The 17,347-nt window shown below is 37.7% G+C and overlaps 1 protein-coding gene across 3 annotated transcripts in view; it reads right to left on the bottom strand.

Moving 5' to 3' along the window:
• LOC117419766 (S-adenosylmethionine sensor upstream of mTORC1-like) overlaps nt 1-6,917 on the bottom strand; it is a 48,309-nt gene extending 41,392 nt beyond the window's left edge. For 2 of the 3 annotated variants that reach the window (XM_034032842.2, XM_034032840.3), the window contains exon 1: nt 6,641-6,916. In XM_034032842.2, the coding sequence (XP_033888733.1) occupies nt 6,641-6,779 (139 nt within the window). In that variant the 5' untranslated portion in view covers nt 6,780-6,916. Of the gene's footprint in view, nt 1-6,640 lie in introns of all 3 variants that reach the window. The other variant, XM_058985801.1, reaches the window with a different exon arrangement.
• Nucleotides 6,918-17,347: the final 10,430 nt, after the last annotated feature.

Genomic DNA, 17,347 nt, shown 5'->3' on the forward strand with positions numbered 1-17,347 from the left:
TTTGATATTTAGTGCTGTAAAAGTACTTTTTTTTTTACCTTGAATTATTTTTTTCTTTTTTTTCAACCCCTGCCTTAAAGTGATAGTACCAAACAAAGCATTTCCATAAGTTCTCTGCAATGCATATACATTCATTACATAGGCCTCAAACGTGAAGTTTTGAAGGAAACACATGATTTAGCAAACATTTATTGTAATTTTAAAACATGATATCTGGTACTACACTTAGTTAAAAAATCTCTATTCGCAAGCCATACTTTCAAACTGTCTTGCACTTCCTGCACTTAACCCCACCCCTACACTGGCTTCTTTCCTGTCATCAAACCAGTTGCTTCAACATTCTTTGACCCAGAAGACACTGCTGTGGAGAAATGACCAAGACAGACTTCCTGGAAGGCAAAGCAAGTCAACTTTATTTAAGCTAATGGACTATCCAAAAAAAAACCTAGAAAATGTGTTTCTTTAAAAACTGTACATTTCAGACCTGTATAATCAATGAAAGTGAAAAATAAGCAAGATTTCTGGAATTATTTTGTTAGTGTCGATTACTTTAAAACGACTAAACCTCTCTTACACCGACAATACAAAGTCTGTTTTCTTTTATCTTTTGACAGCCATGCTGAATAGACAACTTATTATCAAACTATTATTGGAGGTGGTGGTGGTGGTGGTAATCTAAACATTTTCTGTGACCTAGAAAACACTGAGTTGAGGTTTAATTTGTTGTTGTTCTGACTCTTTGGTCTAATAAGTGCCTAATTTAAGATACAAGATCAAAGGACTAGTGTTACCGTGGGCAACGATAAGCAAATCATTTTTAGAAAACAGCAACTCCAAAGGAAACTCCCCCAGAATCGATTTTTCAGTTTTATGTTTTATGCAGTAAAACATAAAACTGTTCCCTTCCATCCCTACACTAGAGGAAATGAGGGAAGAACAGAATAGTGCAACTTCATTTTTATATTTAATTTTGCAGCATTATGGCCTCGATAAAGAACAAAGGCTGACCGATTCAGCTCTAGACAGAAAACAAGACTGCACACTTAGGTGATGCAATTGCAATGACGAATAGAGAAGAAACAAGCACTGAATTCACATTAGAAGGGCATTCAGCCATTCAAAGTGTCAGATTCTAATAAAAGGTAAGTATAATAAAGCCGGCAGTGCATTTGTAGTTAATTTAAAAGGTAATTTCTCAATACCAGCCATTTCTTTATGGTTTAGCCTATGTTTAATCTTAACGAAAACAATGTTCAGAACAATTAGAAGATAAGCTCTGACCTTTTCAAAAACACATTTAATCTGAAATATAGATTCGCAGCATTTGTGAAATTCAATGCAAATCATTCATAAAAAATGTAACTTTTTTCTTATTTTATTAATTTCCATTTCTATGTTGTACATGAGATTTGCAATAAGGAAATTAAATAGTGCCATATTAAAGTTTGTTATTATTATTATTTAGTCATTTAGCAGACACTCTTATCCAAAGCAACTTACAGAAACTAGGGGTTGAACTATGCATCAACAACTTCTGGAGAGTCACTTACAATTGGACTTTAACGTTACGTCTCATCCGAAGGACAATAGGTTTAAATAGGTTTTTATTGACAATAGGTTTAAAAAGTCTGCTTGAATTTTTGTTTACCTTATACAATGAAATGCTTTGAAAAAACATTTGCTAAAAATCTAAATGCATGCATACCATAATGGACATGTATAGATAATAGGTTGGTACGTACTTGATTTAAAAAACAAATCTTGAAGAATGTTTCCTATAGTACACAGTTTTACTATATAACTACACAGACAGCCTAATTGTTGATTTCCATTCTCAACTAGTGTTTTACTGTAAAGGCTGGTTCATACTTTAGCCTTGCAACTGCTGGGAGACTTTCTACAGTAGCCATGTGAACAGCTACAGTTGAGAAGCATTCCACTCTGGCAGTCACTCTCCCTTGGGTCACCCGACAATCTCACAATTAGAGAGACTAGAAATTGCCCTGAGTGAAGGTCAAACGATTGACGTATAAAAGACTAAGGGTTAAAGGACAGAAGGAGAACTCTGCAGAATGTTAACACAATACTGGAGAAGCTATTTAATATGTGCAGAATAGCAGTAAGTCCCTCCTACAATAAGCACTTGACTGGCTTATCACATTGTGTTGGCCTCATTTTGTGCATGACGAACATTAAATTCTTAAACATAACTTATTCAACCTAACAGATTTTCCCATCCCTCTTTTAACAAACAAAAAGAAATCAGGTAAGGGAGCAAAGGATGCATGACCAACATGTTACATTAATTTCCTTTCTTCACAACAATTACTGTTTAATGAACCACTGCACATTTATTCAGAATAGCCATGTAATCTAGACTCATAGTTACAACAGAAACCAGAAGCAGCAGGGTTGCTCAAGATTAAGTAGGCTATCTGAGATTAACGTATTCTTTTAAGATTTAATCTAAAGCGTACTACATATCTGGTCATAATTACAAATTCAATTATTGCCATTTCTACTAACACTAACATGCATACAAGTAATAGAACTCACACATTCACAGTATTACAAGTTTATTTTTTAGTTAAATGTCCTTATAAAAACGGTTGAAAGAACTGCAGTGAATTAATCAATTAAGCAATAAGGCACGAGAGGGCACGGGTTGTGCTGGATATTGTCACTTCTTGGTGCACTGTTAAGCACGAGAGTGCCTGCAACCAGCCAAGCAGTGACAATTGTCAGGGCAGCAGTGTGGAGTAGTGGTTAGGGCTCTGGACTCTTGACCGGAGGGTCGTGGGTTCAATCCCTGGTTGGGGAAACTGCTGTTGTACCCTTGAGCAAGGTACTTTACCTAGATTGCTACAGTAAAAACCCAACTGTATAAATGGGTAATTGTATGTAAAAATAATGTGATATCTTGTAACAATTGTAAGTCGCCCTGGATAAGGGCGTCTGCTAAGAAATAAATAATAATAATAATAATAATAATATCCAGCGCAACCCATGCCTTCAAGCGCTTTGAAAGTTCTGCTGACAAACTTGTTATCCTGAATAACCTGAGCTTTAAAGTCAATTGAATGAGAACACATTTTCAGCTTCTCACTCATTATGAACTGACACTGTAACAAGCTGCACCTGGTAGTTGCGAATGATGAATGAACGATCTGTTACCAGTCAGAGGTCAGTCACGTGAAACAAGAGTGTCGAGTTATCCACTAGTCTTTCTAATAGTTTTTATCCCTTCGGTACCGGTAATAAATGTCTAGTTACGCGTAAAGCGTAGTAAAAAATGAAGGCACGATGCACATATTTTATATGGAGAAAATCCAGGACCAAGACTGTCTGTCGGATTAAGCGAAGGTGTCGAGTTATCTACCACTCGAGTTAACCGAGGTTGAATGTAAATTCATTTGGTACTTAATGGGTTGAACAGACCAGCAAGCAGCAAGTTTCAAAGTAAGCTTTTTCTTTAAATGCATACATTTCTAGAATGGCACTAATTGACCCTCGTAATTAGGGGGTATTTTTTAATTATCCAGAATTTAATGTGTTGATGACTTAATTATTCTTTAGATCAGTTTAGCTGGAGTGGCTACACGAAAATCTGGAGGTTTAGGACTGAACTGCAGGTTAGTTCTGTTGTTTGAATTCTCCCGTGAATTTCGCAGGACCCTAGTTATCAGCTATTCTCGACTGAATAAATAGCAAACTACCAATAAGTTCCAATTAGGCTCACTCTAAACCCATTTAACTTAAGACGGCATTTTGAATTTGAAATGGTGTTAATGTGTTAACACTCGCAGCTTGTTATAAAAACACTTGTAATGGACTAGGGGCAAGATAAAATAGCAAGTCGACCCATTGGAATCATGTGACAGGACATATTTCTATTCTGTTGGAAGACGTTCTGTAGAATGTTGCGATGAACGTTTGACAAACAGCCACATGATTTACCAGCAAGCTGTTTACATTATTATTATTTATTTCTTAGCAGATGCCCTTATCCAGGGCAACTTACAATTGTTACAAGATCACATTATTTTTACATACAATTACATTATTATTTTTTACACATTATTTTTGCATACAATTACCCATTTATACAGTTGGGTTTTTACTGGAGCAATTTTAGGTAAGTACCTTGCTCAAGGGTACAGCAGCAGTGTCCTCCACCTGGGATTGAACAGACGACCCTCTGGTCAGTAGTCCAGAGCTCTAACCACTACTCCACACTGCTGCCCCCCACAATGACGCCATCTTGTTGTTGCTCTTGAATTTGTTTACGATTAAGATTAAGATTTCAGTATTTATCTTGTTTTAAAGTTTTGAAAGCAACAATGTGTTAACCCTTCAGGCAGTACAGTACCTCGTCACCCTACTGTAGATTGATGACATACAGTATGTTACTATAAATTCTAATTGTATAGCCTGACAGTTAATTAACCAGAGTGCAATTATCAGTACATTATATGTACATTCTCATAAGAAGTGTGCTTAATAATTTATACAAAGTACAATACAAAACAACTTCAACTTTTTTGAAAATGACTAATAACTACATAAAAATGGGAAGATCACTTTAATTACTTTTGTTGTCACCAATATCAAGTAAATAAATTAACACAAATCATAAAAAAAAATATTTTAAATCTACAGGCTGTTTAATTCTCCTGAAATATACTAGGCATAGTACTGTTCTAAAGTATTTTATTAACTTGTGTACGCAGGGGTGTAAAATTATGCAGTGTTCAATAACACAAAGTGGAATGCACAAGGCCAGATCCACTAATCATTTCTCCAGTGCTGTGTTTCAACCAGTCTGTGTTCTTCAAGTGAAAAACACAGGTTATGTTTCAAGTCCAGCACTGTGAATCAATGTAGCTGAAACTATCCGACCCAAAGATACAAGCAAAGGCCTACTTAAGTTAAATGTGGAATTAATTTACCTTCCCTTTGCTGTCTTTCTTTTCCATTCATCTGGGTTTTAATTGTACTTTCCTATAAAACAGAGTTGCTCTATGCCTCGTTATTTCTTTAGCTTTATGTTCCTGCTAATCTGTTTTCCTGTTTAGCTTGCGTCAGTTTGTATTTTTATGTTGAAGCTGTCTTTCTTTGCCTCTTATTCTATCCTCCCATTTTCTCTTGCTGCTACTTCAACTTTCTAAATATTGTTCTGTATTTTTTTTTTAATTTAGGGTGGGATATTACAACAGCATCAATCTTGTTAAAAGTTACTTTTCTTTGGAAGCTGCCAGTTCATACAAGCTTAAAGGTTACATTTTAAGGTTTTGCTGTATACCGTATGTTATGAGTTTTGGCTGATAGTTTCATGTGATCATAAAGCATTTCCGCTCACAGAATTTGTGATAAATAATGCACACTCTATGACTGCTGTCATGTAGAGGTTCTATAGTGGAACTGTGATCCTAAAACAGACTGAAAATAATGTTTCTGATCTTCAATAATATCTTCACTCGGCTCTAAACTCAATTACCGGTAGGCCTACTTGTTATTCTGGTGCTTAATGTCCCATATCAAATTATTATTGCTTGTGGATTTGTTTACCTTTTCAGTTTTGAATACTTGTTACAACATTTTTTGTAGACTACCAATGTTGTTAGCCCTATGACCCATATAGGCCTAAATACTGTAGCACTTTGTGTCTGATCACAATTACTTCAATACTTGTCAGAGGGCACATTTATATCATGTTAACTCAACAAATTGAAATACACCAATTTAGATATTCTGGTTATATCCAGAGCCTCCACTTTCATGGCAAATTAACATCTGGTAAACTCACATTTCCCTGTGTTAGATTGGAGCAGCAGCATTTTGATATTCTGGTCAGAAACCCTCTTAGAAGGTTGGGTGTTCTTTTCAATCTACATAATGTTGAAAGCAGACGTGAAAATCTGAACCTCTCAAAATGTTAATACAAGTTCTCATGGTCTGTCTGTCCTCTTCAACAATGCGCCTCTTTCCCACTTTAATTAAACTATGTGGACCTCGCACGTATTGTTGCAAGATGATTCAACTCTCAATTGGTTTTCACTTCACAGAAGAAAACCGCCGGTATGTTTCTGGAAATGACAACAGCTAAGCCGCAATAAATAACTAAGCGATGCAATCATTCAAGGGGTCTGTTTGCACTTCACGTATTCTCATAGCAAACTCGTGTGATTAGAAGATCAGGTAGTCCAGAGTAAATTATTTAAAATATATCAGAATCATGTAATATTGCAATCATTTCTGTCAATAATCGTATGCAGGGATTTTTTTTTTTTTTTTTCTTATAAAAACTAATTACTGTACATTTCAATTGCATCACGAAAGGTTTGCAAACACACAACAGAATAGAATGTTTTTGTTGATCATTTTCTGTATGGGATTTTCATAAAATACCAGTATGTAAACACCACTGACTGTGTCCAAATGGTCTGGAGCAGAGCAAGTGACAGTAAAAAGTACTAGAGGTGTTCATTCCCTTTGCTCTTTAGAGATCGCCAATATAATATTTCCTTGGAATTGCAATCTTGTTTATATAGAACCGGTCGCAAAACACATCATGCAATTACTTAAATCAGGCCTGCATTCAATCAAAGCCGAGTCTCCATTTTAAACTTCCCTTTATTACCTTCTCTGTATTTCTTGCGGAGTTTCCTGTGCACACTCTTCACCACCCCGGATAATTTCTCCTGTTCCAGTTTCTTATTTTGGCCCTGTCCCGGTTCGGTAACTCTCTCCCCAACCCAAATATTGCTAAAGGGATCCATTATAGTACTCGAAACCTCTCCTCCCCTAGTCTCCGGCACACAAGGTAGCAAACCAACAAAACGCAATCTGATTGCCTGTCCCTGGGACGTGGGGCAGGACTGACAGAGGGAGATAACCAATCTAAGGGAAGTGGAACTAAAACAGTGTTAGGAGTTATTGGGTTTTGACTTTCTCTGAACCTCTTATCACGTAATTGACTAACAAACCATAAAGGTCTTGTGCAACGCGTTAGTGAGTTACATTATACACGTTGCACTCATCAGGCAGTGTTTGAGTTTGAAATTAGGGTTGTTTTTCAGTTTTTTCCCCCCATTCCACCAGTATTAAGTTTAAGGCTTTAGCAAAGAGTAGATTTGTTTGTTCTTTTCAAAAGTGCATTTTATGGATGATAATATTTAGCAGGAAGTATTAACACATGGATTGGGATTTTTTTTTTTTTACTACTTTCTAATTAGTATAATAATATATGTATTTTTATATAGCACCTTTCATAGTAGGCTGTGAACTGTGCATTATATGCAGAGTCAGACATTGATTTAACATCTCATCTGCAGGATGGAGCACAAGGAGGTTAAGTGACTTGCTCTGGGTCACAGTCAGTGGGATTTGAACTGGTGACCTTCTGCTTACAAACCGTGGACTTTAACCACACTGCCTCCAACACAATATCTGTGTATTATAACACATTATCTGTGTATTAAGAATATGTAAAACAATATTATTTGACAAAATCCATCCAAAATCTTTTAACAATATAGGAAGAGAAGGCTATTCATGTGACTGGATTCATCTCCTTGTTCAAAAACATGAGAAAAAAAGTCATTTCCCCCAGTTTATACATACAATCCATCTACTTACATCTATTGTTTTGGTAACGTTTCTTTAAATTATTAATATGAGATTATGTTGTTTTTGTTATCCTCTGGACTGTTTATCTTGACTTGAATATTGTATGCTTTGTGTGATGCATTGTGTACAGTACGGATCATGACTGCTCTGCTACACCACCTGCTCACATACCCTGGGACTGGACAGCAAACTTCTCAGGAAGCAGTTTGCACCATTAAACTTCAACACATCGATTCCAGCACACTTCAGACAATCAGGTAACAAACCATTGTGGCTGCATCAGCAGGCAGATTTCGAGTATAAATTCACCTTGGTTCACTACTGGCTGGCAGTGTACACATGCAAGAGTCACTCTTCCCACCTATTTTAGACATGGTTGGCCAACCAAGGCTGAGGGAGATTAACTCATTATTCCACTGGGATGATGTCTGCCTTGCAAGTGTACAGTTGTTACAAGGACTTGCACATGAGCAAGGCAATTTATTTTCAGTTTTTCTATACTATGGGTACTGAATTGTTTCCAGGTTTTACAAAAAACTAACGGGAGATTTTTAATAGGTTTTCGGCGCAAAATTTGTCCTATAGATTTCCAAATTTCAACCAAAAAATCCATGACTTTACCTTCGGTAGATGCTGTACATGATTCAGTTTTAGTGCAATAAGAGGCTGGATGTCTAACACACTGTGTAGTGACACGGTTTAACTTCAAATAGATGATGCCTCTTAATGGTTATGAGTTCCACCTGCCTCGCGCACTTCACTCTTGTATCTCTTTTTTAAACCTTTTTGAGCCTGTCTGTTAGTGTTATTAATTGATGTGGAAATGCGTGTAATGTACCCATTAGATTCTGCTCTGCTGCTTCAAGCTGTAAAGTCTCAAAGGACTTTTGGAAATGAGACGGCTTCAACTCAATGACTTTCTCCTGTTTAAATATGTGTTATATAAATAAATATGTGTGCAGAATGGAATAAGATGGTGGTTGTATTTTTGTTCCCTTTTTATTATGGCTCCAATGTATTTGGTCGTCTTGTAGTTTAGGTCAGATTAAATTATCATTGGACTGGCTGATCTTTTAAACAGGTTTGCAACAGTGTCTAACGTTGAGGCCTATTTACAAAACTTATTTACACAGCCTGTTTTATGAGTAGGTGTAACAGGGGGAAGTGTTACATGTGGTGGTCGTGAATAATAATAAGTCAGACACAGAGCATTGGGTGTTGACACTACGCACAGACACACAGATTTAATAACACACAGGTGCTGCCACCAGGGTACCAGCAAATAAGAAAACACTACAAAACAAAGCAAAAAATTTAAGTTTGCTACACAAGGTGAGCACTACTCTCACTAAAAGAGACGTCCTGCTCCAGGAACCTACTACACTACGAAACCCTCTCTATACTGGTTGGGATCAACATCCCCTAAACTAACCTACTGCTGTTGCTCCCAAAGTCCCGGCCTCCCAGCGACTCCAAGTCTTTACGACAGTCCTGGCTGGACAGAGCCTTCACAGGCATTGTCTTGTAGTTGAAGGGTTCCATAGGAGTTATCACCATAGATCATGGCTTTCTTTTTTTCTTTTTTTTTTATAAATTTAGTCGTCGCCAATTTTTTTTACCCCGGTTTTTCTCCCCAATTTAGCATGCCCAATTATTATCTGTATCCTCGGCTTACCGCTCGCAACCCCCCCACCGACTCGGGAAATGGAGGCTGGAACACGTGTCTCCAAGCCATCATTTTTCGCACTGCAGATCCACAGCAATGCCACAAGACCTATAGTGCCGGAGGACAACACAGATCTGGCGGATCCACTCCAGCACCACAGGTGCCCTATCGGCCACAGGGGTCGCCGTGGATTCCCCTGCCGACCTAAGCCCTCCCTACCCGGGCAGCGCTCAGCCAATTGTGCGCCGCCCCCTAGGAACTCCCGGTCATGGTCGGCTGTGACATAGCCTGGATTCGAACCTGCGATCTCCAGGCTATAGGGCACATCCTGCACTCCACGCGGAGCGCCTTTACTGGATGCGCCACTTGGGACCCCCCCCATGGCATTCTTCTTGACCGCCTTCAGAAGTATGCTGGGATCCCTGGAACCTGTTTCTCCTGGATGTCCTTTTACCTATCCTGATGCATGCAGTCTGTTTTCTATGCTGGGTGCAGTAGTGTTGCAAACCCAGTCACTTGTGGTGTCCCCCAATGATCTGTTCTTGGGCACCTTTTCTTCAATATCAACATGCTTCCCTTGGGTCACCTAATCCGCCAACACAGACTCATGTTTCACTCCTATGCTGACGAAACCCAACTCTACTTAAAACTCGACCCTGGAAGCCCCTCTTCCTGGCTCTCAGCTTGCATTCAAGACATCCAGGCCTGGATGTCTGCCAATTTTCTTCAGCTGAACACTAGCAAATCTGAACTTCTTCTGGTAGGATCTAAGAATCTAAATATAGTTGCCCTGAACCTCGGAAACTGTCTGCTGCTGCCTTCCCCCACCGTACGAAGCCTTGGTGTACTTCTTGACATCTCCTTCGTAGTCAAATCTTCCTTCTACCATCTTCGAAACATCTCCAAAGTCCGTCCCTACCTTTCCCTCCCAGATGCGGAGATACTTTGTCATGCATTTGTCTCCTCTCGACTCGACTACTGCAACTCTCTATATGGTGGTCTCCCGGCACGCACCATGATCCGAATGCAGCTAGTCCAGTCTACTATTTAATGTATTATGTTACTGTCATGTATTATGCACTTTCCACTGTATTTAATGTACTATTTCATGTATTATGCTACTATCATGTATTATGCACTTTCCACTGTACTTAATGTATATGCATTTTTCACTGTAATGTTTTATGCATTGTTTTTTTACTGTATATCATGTATTATGCATTTCTCTGTATTTAAAGTTATGGATTTTCTTGTTGTTACTGCATCTTGTAAAGCGCTTTGTGATGGTGGTCCACTATGAAAGATGCTATATAAAATAAAGATTGATTGATTGATAATAAACAGTTAGGACGGATACACGACATACAGAGATAAAAAAGCACTTTAGTTCTCACCTTCAGCAAACCAAAACAGCTGATTGAGTTAAATGAGAATCTTAAACAAGCCAAAGGAAAATAACCTTTAATGTTAAAAGTTGTGATTTCTTTTTTGTTGTTGTTAACTCATTTGTTTATGGGCATGTTTTATAATATTGGATAGAAGAATCCCAGCTGTATGTTTATGTTGCTGCGTGAGCCAATATTTTCTTTGCTTTTTTGAAATTCAGCCATGACAGTAAGGCAGAGAAGTGCCAGCTAACAGTTGTGTTTCTGGAAGATTTGTTTCCAATGACAGCAGCCAGGCCATGTCTGAGTGAGTAACTAGACTTGGGGGGAAAAAAAGGTTTGTATTGCAGTATGCTCTTTTTCTATATAGATTAGGGTTACCATATGGCTCCAGATTAACTGGACGCTTTGAGACAGACCGGGATTTCAAAATTCCCCCTAAATTGAAAGTAATTCACGTATAAATGAGCTCCACCTTTGCTGAGATTAATCCTGCTGTGGTGGAATTGCTTGGGCGCAGCAAACAATTCACACTGATCAGCTGCTTCTGATCAGATCTTAATGAACGAATAGCTAATTTATCGATAGAGCAACGAGATGATGATGCGATTGTATTTGCAGAATAATATGGCCGATTGAATTTTAACAAACAGAAAAAAATAGCGACTGGCTGCAATTCATTCCTAGTTTAATACAATTATTTGACACGCATGCGGGTATTTAAGCACCATTCTTAATTGTAGCTAAGGATGGTTCATTTACACCTTCATTTATTTCAATTTAGGGACAAGTTTGAAATCCCGTTCTGTCTCACAGCGTCCGGTTAATCTGGAGCCACATGGTAACCCTAATTTCATAATTTAAGGAATACAACTGAAAAAGTTTGATGTATTTTTTGTCAAGTTAATTTTCAGTTTCAAGGTGCCCACTATTTGTGTCTAAAATCATTTCTGTATATGAAAATTAAGAGATTGTGTTTAATACTATAAATTGCTCATGCTGGCTTTATATCAGAGAAGCTTGCGTTATAACACAATCACCTTGGTATGAGTTTGGTAATCAAAAATGTAAATATGGGGTAGCAGAGGCCAATGTGCTAATATTTTCAATTACCGGTAATGACAATATTAACACATTGAAATAAATAGGTTGGTATCCATAACCACTGTAGTTTTCACAATCTCTTCCAAGGCCTCTCCTGATTGAGACTATTTGGACAGTTTTAGAGGATGTATAAGCCAAATGACATGGGTATGCATATAGTACATTTCATAGACACATTTACAAAGAATTTTCATAAAAAAGAAAAGTATTCCTTTACGATTTAGAACTACTCTATATTAATGTGAAAAAGGGGGTCCTATTTACAAAGTATTACAGAATGATTTTTAAAAATCTGTTTTACGAATACAATCAATATATGCATTTATAGGCTAATGCAGTTATAGAATTATTATTACTGCAATAATTACAGAAAAAGTATGCTCAATTTTGTTATGTTAGCGACTCATTTTAATGTGCTGCTAATACAATTCCATATCATAAAGAAAACATCAGGACTGGGACCCAAAAGACTAACTGTTACATGCAGTATGTAAGGATTATATCTCTGTTCTGCGAGGCATTTGCTAATGAGTGTTGGCTACATATCAGCGATGAGTTATCAAGTATCTGTGAGTGATGTAACTGGCACAAATGAACTAGGGAACAACATGATGAAAATGAGGTGAAGCACTAATTCTTTGAGTTGGCGGACTTCCCATTTTATAGTGGTGCAACAGAGTGTACACATGTGGCATTAAACCCACCCGCCATGCATGGAATTGATTTGCTCAACAGGACGCGTGTTCATGCCATCAACGTGCATGTTGTGGTGTTTGATACCCACTGAGTATGGCCTCTGCTAGGTACCATATTAGACTCCTGTATGCAAGTAAGTCTTACATTATAAATCGGAGCAAGCAGCTTGCCAAAACTTCCCCCAGTAGCAGCTCAATCATCTCAGCAAGTTATTTCTTGTGATGTGTTACTTTATTTCAGTATCCACCGACACATGTGGCTTGCTCTGGCACATTGAGAAACTCAAACAGCTTATTTCATCTCCAAATGATCTGTGGCCACATAAAGAACACATTTTAAAGCAGCTTTTATTATTTTTTGTAAAAAAAAAAAATATATATCTAGTTTTTCTACTTAATTCGATGGCTGCAAGATCACCCACTTACCAATCTGGATGACAGAAGATCAATGGGCAACCTCCATTCCTGCTGTCAAGCCAGTAGTCTCTTTTTGCCCTCAGAACCGAAGCAAAAGTCTGGACTTCCTGGGCGTGTCATGGAATCACAAAGAGGAGAACCATCCCAGATATACTTCCCTATCAATGCAGGCCAATACAGCAGGCTTCAGTTTTATGTAGAATGTTGTTGCAAACCTGGATTAAAGTATGCGATTTGGGTTGATTTCTTCACTGAGAAGTGCTATAAATCATCACAGACCATGGTAAGATTTGTTGGCACACGTTAGTTTTCCTGTAGCAAAACCAGTAAATCAATCCTAAACTTGACTGTTGTACAGTGTGACAGGATGGCTCGCAGTGGTGAGGTGTGGTGACGTCACGGACCAGGAAGTAACTGAAACCACAACAATGGATGGGCGGGTGAAGCTGAATGCAACGACATTCAGCGTGGATTTATTAAATCAAATAAACAAAAGATTTAAACAATCAACAAACACAAAACAAAAAGGCACAAGGGCCAAACGAATAAACAAGTGCTGTTTAGCAGTCGTTCTTAAATGTCGTTATTTCTGCTCGCTCGCTCTCGCTCTCTCTCTCCGCTCCCCGTACTCTCCTCTGTACACTCCACTTGCAGCACGGACAGCTGCCGGTTCTTGTACTCTGGCCAAGGGGTTAAATAGTTGTTAATTATCTTATTACCCCTCGGCCAGAGTCTGCACGCGTTTGGTAAGGATGCATGACTGTCAGCTAATAACACTATGTAACACAATTTTTGTTCCTGGGTAGTAAGTGTTATTTCCTAATTGCTTATACCTCAAAAGTATAGAAAATGGCTATTATTCCCCACAAACTTTGCTTTTGTGACCAGGACAGTGATATTTTGAAATGTACCTATTTCCAATGAGAAAACGGGCGAATTTGTGTCTTCGTTCATATAAAGTCAGAAAAAAACAACATATGAATCCAAATTAACATGTATTTATACTAAAGTAATACAAAAATGACTACAAAAGATTTAGAAGTGAGTAGTTTTTCGAGATTTACGATTATACTGTAAATCACTTTCACGAATCAGCCCCCAAATGTAGTCTCCCATTATGTTCTCGTTATACTGTCCTTCATTGACAGTTCATCCAGGAGCCTCAAAGCCGTGCTGCTCCATAATGGTAATAAGTACCCGTCTCTTCCCCTGGCTCACTCGGTGCACCTCAAAGAGGATTACAACAGCATCAAGACCTTGCTGGACGCCTTGAAGTATGATGAGTACGGCTGGGACCCCCGGAAGGTGCTGATGCCACCACTGCACATCAAATCGGGCCTTATGAAAAAATTTGTCAGAGCTCTAGATAAGGAGTCGGCAGCCTTCAAGTACCTTCAAGACTTCTTCCCTAAGCTGTCTGAGGCAAAGGTCAAAGCCGGTGTCTTCGCCGGACCACAGATAAAGAAGATCCTGGAGTGCAATGAATTCCGCAAGAAGCTCACTAGTAAGGAGAAAGCGGCTTGGAACAGCTTTGTCGCAGTGGTTCGGGGCTTCCTGGGCAATCACAAGGCCGAAAACTATGTGGAGCTGGTTGAGACTCTGGTGAAGAACTACGGCACAATGGGCTGTAGGATGTCCCTCAAAGTCCATATCCTTGATGCTCATCTTGATAAATTCAAGGAGAACATGGGAGCGTACTCGGAGGAGCAAGGCGAGCGCTTCCACCAGGATATACTGGACTTTGAACGCCGCTACCAAGGACAGTATAACGAGAATATTATGGGAGACTACATTTGGGGGCTGATTCGTGAAAGTGATTTACAGTATAATCGTAAATCTCGAAAAACTACTCACTTCTAAGTCTTTTGTAGTCATTTTTGTATTACTTTAGTATAAATACATGTTAATTTGGATTCATATGTTGTTTTTTTCTGACTTTATGTGAACGAAAAGACACAAATTCGCCCGTTTTCTCATTGGAAATAGGTACATTTCAAAATATCACTGTCCTGGTCACAAAAGCAAAGTTTGTGGGGAATAATAGCCATTTTCTATACTTTTGAGGCATAAGCAATTAGGAAATAACACTTACTACCCAGGAACAAAAAAAAAAAAAAAATTGTTACACGGTGTAATCAGTAGCTGATCAGTCATGCATCCTCACTGGGTTTTAAATTATAAATAATAAAAGACGCGGCGCTTTTATCTGCGCCGCAAACAAAAATACAAATAATAATACATAGGGGCGGGACACTCCGCCACACACAGTTAGTGGCTATTCCAAATTGGCCAATGCAGAGGACTAAATGAAGGTGGGTTGCAGTTCTTTGTGATGTCTGTAAGACCTGCCAGAGCAAAGCAGCAATGTCCAAGAAGGGTGACAAGAAATCTTTGTACAGATAAAAGGAACTTGTGCTGAAAGTCTGCTGTGTTAACAATTGTATTAAATAAGTGAAAAAAAATCATTCAACCCTGATAAATGTATTGATAATATGACAGCCTCTGTGTTTATCAGTCGTATCAGAGTCTCTGTGGTCGATCAATGGTACAACAATAATATATTTAATGACTGAATGCAACAGATATGAACCAGCGTCATGGACTATCACAATTTCCATCTTTAAACAAGAAAGATAAAGCGACAGAGGGGTGTCTCTCATGCCTCTGAAAGCTCCTGGTCTTCTGCGTTCTAGTTTCAGTTTATGTTGCAAGAACAGCTGTCATAACTGGGGTGAGTAAATACTAATCAGATTGTGTTGACTTTGCTTTTCTACAGGATTAAGGGGTGTTTGGGTTTCTGGTTTGAAAAGAAATTACACTTCCAGTTTTAGTTTTGTTTTCAGAAAATGAACTTACAAAACCAAATCTTTCTTTTTTAAATGACATTATCTTTTTATGATATCTGCATGCACTAATTAAATGCTTGTAAACTTCTGTTTCTTTAAAATAATAACAATGGTGGTAAAGAAAACAAATATATCAATTAGTTTAAAACTACACATTTGGAAATAATTATATTACATTTCTTGGTATAATTTTACATGTGGAAAATGCACTAATACACTATTGAGTGTACTGCCATTAAGCAGATCTAAATTGGTGTAAAGCTTTTTTTTTTTCCTTTAGGTTAGAATTAACTAAAATCTTAGGGATCATAGTCCAATAAGTAACATATGTGTAACTGGATGATCCAAAGGGGGAAAATTATGTAATATAAGGCAATAAAGTGATATCCCCTTAAACTCACTAAATTGTCCCTCTACAGATTATTGGATGCTGTTGTCCTTTAGAGATGTAGCCTCTAGTAGCTTCCTTGATGAGCAGATCTCAGAAATGGGAGCTTGCTGTTTTGGGGTGAATAACGTTTTTTTTTTTACCAATGTAACTTAGATTCAATTGAAATACTGCAGTCATGTAGCACAGTACTGTATTATGATACTAATGACCATTAATTAAGTGATGGGAAATGAATTGTCCCATACAGTACGTTTGTTCAATACAAGTGACACCCAGGGGCACCACAGCAAAATGTAATTAGAGCTGTGCTTTTGGCATTTACGTTTTTGGAAAACAATACATTGTGGGTAAAGTTGGTATTTCAGCATTTAATTTATAGCAAACAATCTTTAAAGCACAATAAATAATAAACCTGTTGACTGTCACTTCCAAACAGCACACTACACAGCAGTTAACCCTGATATCATATTGTCTGTGGAGTTGCTGTTTCAGCCTGAAGAAATAAACAATTTATTTATAATGATGTAAAGTTAATCAATAATTTCAATAATCTCAAAGTAACTGCTCAAGGTTATGCTCTCAAGTTAATTTACAAAAGTAATACCATCCCAAAATACAATAACTAGGCCAATTCTGTCAACTAATAAAGGGATGCTGTTACAATAATTGCAAATTAAAAGCACTCCCATGTTTTTGTTTTGGTAAATTGTGTTTTAATGAATACACCCTGGATCCAATAAGTAATTGTTCACTTCCACAACTCGTAAAATGTACAAACTGGATAATACTTGTCCCAAATGATGACACGGGCCAAACTGCTAAAAACATGAAAATGCATGAAATAAATAAATAGATAACGAATCAGATACATACAATACATACATACATACATACAAACATGGTCAAACTAAGTCAGGTAGACAAACAAATCAGATAGTGCCTTCATCCCTGTAATGCAAAGAAATCTGATTTCTTGCTGGGGTTACTATGTTCTTCTTATGATACTTTATCAAGCTTTTAAAAAGCAAAACAGAAGGAAATCAAAACATTGAAAAGGTCAATACATCTCTAAAAAGCAAGCTTGTTTAAAATAACAATAAAGGCAATGCTTACTAGTTTCTAGTCCTGAATTAAACCCTGATTATTAGGTATTACTGTACTATAGCGTCTTCCCAGTGTACCAAACAGTAATGACTTCTAATCAGGGTTCTATT

Source organism: Acipenser ruthenus, chromosome 14 (assembly GCF_902713425.1).
Source record: "Acipenser ruthenus chromosome 14, fAciRut3.2 maternal haplotype, whole genome shotgun sequence".
NCBI lineage: Eukaryota > Metazoa > Chordata > Actinopteri > Acipenseriformes > Acipenseridae > Acipenser > Acipenser ruthenus.